Source organism: Gekko japonicus, unplaced genomic scaffold, assembly GCF_001447785.1.
Source record: "Gekko japonicus isolate JY-2015 unplaced genomic scaffold, Gekko_japonicus_V1.1 scaffold265, whole genome shotgun sequence".
In the NCBI taxonomy this organism is placed as follows: domain Eukaryota; kingdom Metazoa; phylum Chordata; class Lepidosauria; order Squamata; family Gekkonidae; genus Gekko; species Gekko japonicus.
This window is the reverse complement of record NW_015176459.1, coordinates 1,386,054-1,394,726: the sequence shown is the minus strand read 5'-3', so window position 1 is coordinate 1,394,726 and position 8,673 is coordinate 1,386,054. Positions and strand designations below refer to the sequence as shown.

Below are 8,673 nucleotides of genomic sequence, written 5' to 3'. Positions count from 1 at the left end.
GGGAAAACCTGCCATGTGGAAGCCTCACTACATCAGCTGTGGCAGCAGGAACAAGGAAGCTATACAAGCCCAGAAAACATGAATGAGAAGACATACATAGAAAACATGAATGAGAAGACATACAGTCACCACAGCATAACAGGCTCCTGCTGTGCTAGGATACCTGTCCTCATGGGTAGGGATGTGCATGCGGATATTTCTGAGCCAAAAATATAACCAAAATACCTTATTATTTTCTGGGCATATTTGGGTCTCCCAAGTATATCCAGGATTTTTCAGGATACCAAAATACGGGTTTCAAAAAATCCTGGAAATATTCAGGATTAACTGGGAATATCAGGAGCTGGCATTTGCAGTCTCACAGGATTGTTCTCCCCCCCACACTTGTTGTTTTCCTACTTTGTATCTGTTGTCTCCTGGGGCTGGCCTTGACTTTCCAAGCTGCTTAAGGCAAGATTCTGTGAGTTTCAAGTGCTTTTATTGTTTTTTAAAAGTTCATTCTTTGCTGTAGCTGGCTTGTGTCAGGTTTGCAGGGTTATTTTGTGGATGTCTGCATTTTACATTGAGATTCATAGGTTCAGATTCTCCGGTTTTACACTGATTAGTCTTATCAATGGAGGGAGATTCTCAGGGTTTACATTTTGGGAATTTCCCCCCCCTCCGTAGGAAACAGTGGAGGATGGCTGGGGGCACCTTGTTCAGGGGCCCACAGAATTGGACCCCTTGGCCCAATTGACTTGAAATGTTGGGGTTAAATAAAGGACTGGCATCAGCAGCTCTCCTGCAATTTTGGTGCCACTACATTTACAAACACTCCTAGCCTCCTGGAAAGATTCCCCATAGGGAATAATGGAACAAAAAATATTGGAAACCAGGGAAAAATGGATCTGAATACCATAGCAGTATTTGGAACCCGGAAAATGGGGATACCAATATTTTTCAGCTCCAATATATCCAGATCTGAAAAATACCCCCCTTTTTTCATTATTTGCTGCATATCCCTAATCATGGGACCTCTTCTGACTTCAAAGGGCTACTGGACATTTATGTCCTGGCAGAGAGAAAGACATTCAGGTTCATGTACCACAGTGCTGCGTTATGCTTTCCAGTATAAAGTAATTCCCAAATTAGCACATCTGTTGGTGCAGATATTCACAGTACATAGGTATATAAAGATGTGTTTTATCATGTATCAATTAAAAAGAAGAATACTAATGAGGACAGATGTGTGCATAGCATCTAGGCTGTGCCTCAGCTACAGCCACTTCCTCCTGTGTCCATGTTCAGCACTCAAGACAACTCAGAATATTCCCCAAGGAAATGTTTACAATACTATAGAATTTGACAGCTCAAAGTCCAGAATAAAAGTCAAAGGGCTTACAGCAGAAAATACTATATTGTTATTTACAGAGAAAAATACTATATTGGTATTTCACATTAACAAGTCAGCAACCCATCTTTGATCACAGCTTGCAACTGTGGGACCCTTGCTTCATTTCTCTGGATACCCCCTCAACAAAGTTCCCCACCATCTCTCTATAACAACCCTAAATAAGCAATAAAAATGGTGCTGTTGTTATAGCCTATCAAGTTATAACACAACCAGCTAGTGGTTGCTGACTGCACCAGTCATAGGACTCATGCTTAGTATGACAGAATGCAGCTGTATCACATGTATGTTAGGGATTTAATCTTTATAGTTTGGTAGTATGGTGATGGAAAGCACCATCGGGTTGCACCCGACTTATGGTGACCCTGTAGGGTTTTCAATGCCAGAGACATTCAAAGATGGCTTGCTATTGCCTGCCTCTGTGTCACAAACCTGGACTTCCCTGGTGGTCTCCCATCCAAATAGTAACCAGAGCCAATCCTGCTTAGCTTCTGAGATCTGATGAAATTGAGGTAGCCTAGACCATCCAGGTTAGGGCAATGACAGTACAGGAGAGCATTTATTCACTATGTGAAAATACACATACTGCAACTTCATTCATGACTACAGAACAAAAGCAGATCCTTCAAATATAAGGGTAAATTGTATCCTAAGTAACAGGCACTAGGGCAACAGCTAGTGAGCATTAAATTCACAGTACAGAGTATTTCCAGATCATTTACAGAAGAAAGCCACTTCATCTAGATCTCTTGCATACAATTACCATCTGTTAACATTTGGAGACCACAAAATATATTTATCAAGTCAGCAGTGCATTGCCTGACACACAGGGTGGCAAGAGGTGACACGGGCAGATTGGGAGCTCGATTGTTGACAGCTCTTATTCACACAGTCCATAGGAGAACAAAATTCTAAAAAGAAAAACATTCACATCAAGGTGGCATGTTTATCCTGTTTCCCCACAAGATAAAGGTTGTTTTTAAAAATAAAAATAAAATAAAATGGCTTATTAAAAGGTCTCATCTTCTATACATGGAGGGGAAAATGCAGGAGTTTTACAAGGAAATTGTGAAAATTCTACAACACAAATAAATGGCGAATCCGCAAAGACTTATGGGGGGGTTACTTCATTTCCCCTGTATGTCCTTCCCCACAATATTCCCTCTGTTCCTCCCCAATATTTCTTATATCCTCTCCCATTTCCCACCTTCCTTCTCTCCTTCCTACTCACCAGCCATCTCTCCTGTTTATCTTCTCCCCAGTCTTTTTAATTCTCTTCATTTATACTCCGCTTTTCTCCCCAATGGGGACCCAAAGCAGCTTATCTCATTCTCCTCTTCTCCATCTTATCCTCACAACAACCCTAAAAGGTAGATTAGGCTGAGAGAGAGTGAGTGGCCCAGTGTTACCTAGAAAGCTCTGTTGGCAGAGTGATGTCCCAAATCCCAGACACTGTAACCACTACATCACACTGGTTTGCAGCTTTCCCTCCATCCCTCTCCTTGGGAGAAATCTGGCCAAGTTACAAAAGTTGTGCAGTACTGACTCACTCAAATGAGGTGGGCGGTGGCTATTGCAGAGTTTGCCACTGGGCACAAGCAAGTTGTGTAGCATCAAGTTACAGCTACCACCACACCTGGTGAGTTGTGCAGATTGCATTGTAACAAGTTGCCTGGTGGTTGTTGCTGGCCCTGGTCCTGAATAGTCCTCCCTCCACGGCAGGAGTGAGGGGAACAGGGGTGAACTGGAAGACCAAAACAGCCCTGGAAAAGGCCCTCCTCCCCTTTACTGACAGAAAACAAGGTTTGAAGGCTGGCAATATTGTTGTGTTTGCCTAGCAACTCCCACTCTTTTCCTGCTGCCTTCAACTTTTCCTAGCATTACTGTCTTTTCCAGTGAGTCCTGTTTTCTCATAATGTGACCAGTTTAGTCACTTTAGCTTCTAAGGAGAATTCAGTCTTGATTTGATCTAGAATCCACTTATTTGTCTTTTTTGGCAGTTCATGGTATCCATAAACTATCCTCCAACACCACATTTCAAATAAATCAATTTTCTTCCTCAGGTTTCTTCATTGTCCAACTTTTAGGTAAAAGGTAAAGGTTCCCTTGCTCGAAAGCCAGTCGAATCCGACTCTAGGGTTGCAGTGCTCATCTCTGTTTCAAAGCCGAAGAGCCAGCGCTGTCTGAAGATGTTTCCGTGGTCATGTGGCCGGCATGACTAAACACCAAGGCACACGGAACGCTGTTACCTTCCCACTGAAGTGGTACCTATTTATCTACTTGCAATTTCTTGCTTTCGAACTGCTAGGTTGGCAGGAGCTGGAACTAGAGACGGGAGCTCACTCCATCATGCGGCACTCGGGTCTCGAACTGCTGAACTACCGACCTTCCACAGCCTGCAGTTCAGCGTCTTATACATCCATACATAGTAATGGAGAATACTATAGTATGAATGATCCTGGTTGCAAGTGACACATCCTAAGAATTTTTTCTAGTTTGTTCATGGCTGCCCTTCCCAGTGTCATGAGCAATGACGGCGCTGAGTCCCCCGAGCTGGCATCGCAGCCAGAGGCGCCAGCATTGCCAGAACCAGAAGCCGGCCCTTCTGACTCCTCACAAGTTGATAGCTTGCCAGTGCCTGAGCCTGTAAACCCTGAGCCTGTAAACCCCACACCTGGTCCTGCAGCAGCCGAGGGGGCACAGGTGCTATCAGGGAGCTCGTCTGACTCCCCTCCACAGGTGGTTCAGCTAAGGGAGTGGCTCCGCAGAGACTTAGCCACCTGCCAGCGAGATGCACGCTGGCAGGGAAGGTGAGCGCCGAGTCCTGAGTATTAGCAGGAGTGCTGCCATCACCACAGGAAGCCCGGGCAGAGGCCTGTATAACTCCCACTCAGCATTGGGCTCTCATGGACGCAACGAGTCACCTCCGTGCGCATGCCTCACATCCACCTTTGGCTCCTGTCCTCAGATCCCCACTCTGGCTCACATTCCTGGTTTCCTGACCCTTGCTTTGGACGATACCTCTTTCAGACTCAAGATCTGGCTCTCGCTCTGACTCTCCTGGCAACGACCTCGGACCGGACTTGACTTCTGCCTCTCATCCCAAGCCCAGTTCGTGACACCCAGTCTCAATCTCCTGATTAGGGGTGTGAAAAAAGAAGAAGGTATTTTCCAGGTTTAGGTATATTGAACCCGAAAAATATCAGTATTTCCCGATATTCCTGAACCCTAATATCAGCATGGTATTGGGATTCCAGAAATAATCGGGAAACCTGAATTTATTCAGCTACAGTAAAGCCTATGGGAAACATCCCCCTTAGGCCATAATGGAGAATCAACCCGGGGGGTTCTGGGGCTCTGTTTTTTGAAGAAGAGGCACCAAATTTGCAGCATAGCTGCTGATGCCTCTCCTCAAAAAACCACCCAAGTTTCAAAAAGATTGGACCAGGGGGTCCAACTCTATGGGCCCCAGAAGAAGGTGCCCCATCCTCCATTGTTTCCAATGGAGGGAGAAAGGGAGACATGGTGGTCCCTTTAAATGCCTTCTCTAAGCCGCAGCATGATGCCAGGCTGCAGCAAGTGAACTCCAAAGGCAAAATGCCAAATGCCTTTGGAGTTCACTCCAAACACATTTAGGTGGGTGAGTGAACTCTGAAGGCATTTACCTTGCTGAGAGATCACTCTGTTACACCCTTGGCTCCATTATAGCCTATGGGAACCATTTTTGAGGCCTCCTCCAGCTGGCAGTAACTCCCTCCTGCCCCCCACCAGTTGCCAAGAAGGATCTGGCAACCCTGGATTTAAATGGCACAGATGTGCAATGAGAAGAGGTAATCTTGCACTACTTGTTTCTTTTTAAAGAGCTACACAAATCCTCCAGAGGTGTCAAACTCATTTGTTAGGAGGGCCAGATCTGACATAAATGTCACTTTGTTGGGCCAGGCCACACGTACTGTAAAATGTAATGCCAGGCACAATAAATGTAAACTTTATAAAGGACACAAGCAAACCCAATTAATAATATTATTTTTTACTCAAAATACAAACATGCGTAAAACATTAACACTCTTACAGTATTTCCTTAAAGAATCTCCCTGATGCCCACCCTCCCACTTCCACCACCCATTACTCATTAGCACTGGGAGAGTATACAGGGACATAATGAACAGACTCTGTCATCTGGCAATAAAGGTAATGACCAGATGCTTGTGGGCTGGATAAGAACCCTGGACAGCTGATTTTAACCACAGCTTTAGAACCCCACCCCCACCAGGGAGATTAGTTTGTCTCTCTGTATTGGTCTCTCTCTTTCGGTCTCCCTCTATTGGTGTCTTTCAGCAGCAGGTGAAAACTTCTTTGATTTATATGGCATACCCCCAATAGAGGTTACTGGTCCTGTGTCTGGTGTTGTTTTTTTATGTGTTTTTAATTGAATTATTTTATAATTTTAACTGTAGTTTTAATTGCTTGAATGTTTTAATTTTTTTTAATGTCTGCTGCCTTGTGGACCCTGGTAGGGTGGAAAGGCAGCAGAAGCAAGCAAGCAAGCAAACAACAAATAAAATGATTTTACACATGCTGAGATGACTGCATGTAACCCCACATAATGAGGTCTACGTTAAACCACACTGTAAAGTGCTTTCGCTTATAAGAAATGAATGTCTGTGCTTTTGCTAACGATAGGCCACAAAAGATAATTCAGTTGATTAGGGACAACATTTCTAGATGCCATAAATGACTGTCTTTAAACAACAGGTAATTTCAGAAAAGACATCTGAAGAAAGAAGTATATAACAGCTGAAATTCTAGGTGTGATGAGCACACTAAAAGGTTATCATGCCACTAGGTCTAGATGCATTACACCTGAAAGAGAAATGATGCATGGTACAGAAAACTGGATAGAAAGGATTTTTGCCTCTTCTCCGTACTGCAAGAAGTAAGGTTCATCCAATGAAATTGATTAGCAAAAGATTCTGGATCAATTTTTTTTTTTTAAAGAACTTCTTCACAAGATGTAAAAATGGTAATTTGCTTAGCTTAACAAAGGCAATGGACAAATTCATAATGGGCAGGTCTATCAATAACATGACTAAACAGAGGTACCACCCAAATGAATGACAGCTGCTAGAGGGCAACAGCAGAAAAGGGCTACTGTCCCCTTTGTCCTGCTCCTGACCTTCCCAGTGTACTGCTGGAAAAAAGTATTCTGGACCTTTGGTCTAATCAAGCAAGTTTCTGTTAAGTTGTCATGCAATATTAGTTGCTCAATGTTATAATTTTTTTTCTGTCATCAAATTCTGAATCGACTCGTTACAAGATTGTGCCAAGGAAATAAAATTATTCAAAATTTCCCCAACTTAAGTACATTTTCCAAATACTATTAGTAGAATTTAAAATTCGGAGAAACTGTAATAAGGCCATAAACACAGACACACTCTAGAGCTTGCTGAAGAATTAATGCTGATGCCAAAAACACACTAATTTTAAAGGCCTGAATGATCCATATTAAAAATCAGCACTTTTGAAAAGTAAACCATGGTGACAAATTTCATGACATACTTCCTTGACTGCCCAGACATATTTTTGCTAACCTTTCAACAGGATCTCGAAGCATCACAATCAGCTTTGCATTTGGCTGGAAGGCATGGATAAAGTCCTGTATTAAAAATGGAGGCTCTCCATCTGTACTGTTGTCATAGAAGAAAATCCATGCATTGTTGTCCCACATTGTTGAAGCACTGGCCTCTCCTAGAAAGACAAAAGCCACATATTGTTATCCTTTGTTCCAGGTAGCTGGATCTGAGAACTGTTATAAAGACTGTACAGAACCAGAATATTAAATGCCATATACTAGGCAACTTCATGATATTTTGGGATTTTTTGTGTTTGTGTTATCACTAAACTGCAATTGATGCTGTTTATCAAAATGGTTTTTATATGAGGACACTGCAGTCTTGGTTCTGATAATGTAAAGCACACAGTTCTCATTCCACTGGTTTTATATTCCCCCCCCCTTGAGTCTCTGTAAAGAATTTCTACATTTTTAAAGACCATAACAGCTCCAAATTGCAATAATTTTTTTATTATTGTCTATTTTTCACATAAAATGTTGGGACAGTCAATACCTTAATATCTCTTTACCACTTATGGCATTTAATATTCTATAAAAAGAGGAAGGATTGATGATGGATCAATACTGTCAACTTCTCCGACTCTCTCCCCAGTCAAATCACTTGTACAAAATACGTGCTATTTATACAACACAGGGTGTGTGCAGCTAATCTACTTGCGTGTGTTAGTGAATCATCCAGATGGGAAATCAGATTCCAAGATACACAATTGGGCAGAGTGATATATTCATACATTGGGTGCCCTTCACTAGCTGATCAGAGATGTGGCTTTCCACTACTTTGCCATAGCTTTTGTTTTGCAGTCAAGTAAGTTAGATTAATTTTGCTCTTTGCTAGCTCCCCATAATGTTAATATTTTAGCTACGGCAGTACTTTTCTGACTGGTTGTAGCATCTTCTTTTTGATATCACAATTTTCATTTAATCTTTGCTAGGATGAAGCCATATTCAACCTGTAATAAACTAACCACTGTTACATGTATATATCAAATTACAACAGCACAGTCCAACATACACCAATTTTTCATATAAGCTAAAAGCACATAACATATGATTAAACTGTCTGCTTTCATTAGCAGATGGATGTATAAGGTCCTTATCCTAAGATTAATGGAATAAAATCATGTTGTGCTTTCATAAAACATTCTGTGGAATTTATCATAATAATGATCATAAATAAATAAACCCTGTCTGGAGTGCCTGGAGCCGTAAACACAGTGTCTTCGGTAGAGCTTCTGAAAGCATCCATTGCTCCCTCTGTCAAAATATAATTATAACCCAATAAAGATTTGATTCAGAGATGTTTTTGATTGGAAAATTACATTGCCTGATAAAGTTAGAGGGATGTTTATAGTTTTAATTATATCTTCCCTTTTTAATCATCTGAAGTTTAATAACATGACTCCCTAAGAGAATCTCAGATTTTCATATATCCTAAAGATGCTCTCTTGACTAAATTGTCTTTTTAACAAGGTAATAAAAAAGTTTCATATAATGAGCATATTAATCCAGCTTTTTTTTCTCCTGGAAACCCGATGAAGAGGAGCTAATGTAAACATTTCCCATTGGAAAAGTCCGCCTCCCTGAAAATTGTGACAGAAGGCAACTGCTGAAAACAGTGCATTGCCAATTAAAATTAGTGTTTTCCCCAAAG

General features: G+C 41.8%; 1 protein-coding gene across 1 annotated transcript in view; it reads right to left on the bottom strand.

Moving 5' to 3' along the window:
• CHST15 (carbohydrate (N-acetylgalactosamine 4-sulfate 6-O) sulfotransferase 15) overlaps nucleotides 1-8,673 on the bottom strand; it is a 37,484-nt gene that overhangs the window by 10,198 nt on the left and 18,613 nt on the right. Inside the window, exon 4 of the mRNA XM_015426983.1 lies at nucleotides 6,982-7,138. Coding sequence (XP_015282469.1) covers nucleotides 6,982-7,138 — 157 coding nt within the window. The remainder of the gene's footprint in view (nucleotides 1-6,981; nucleotides 7,139-8,673) is intronic.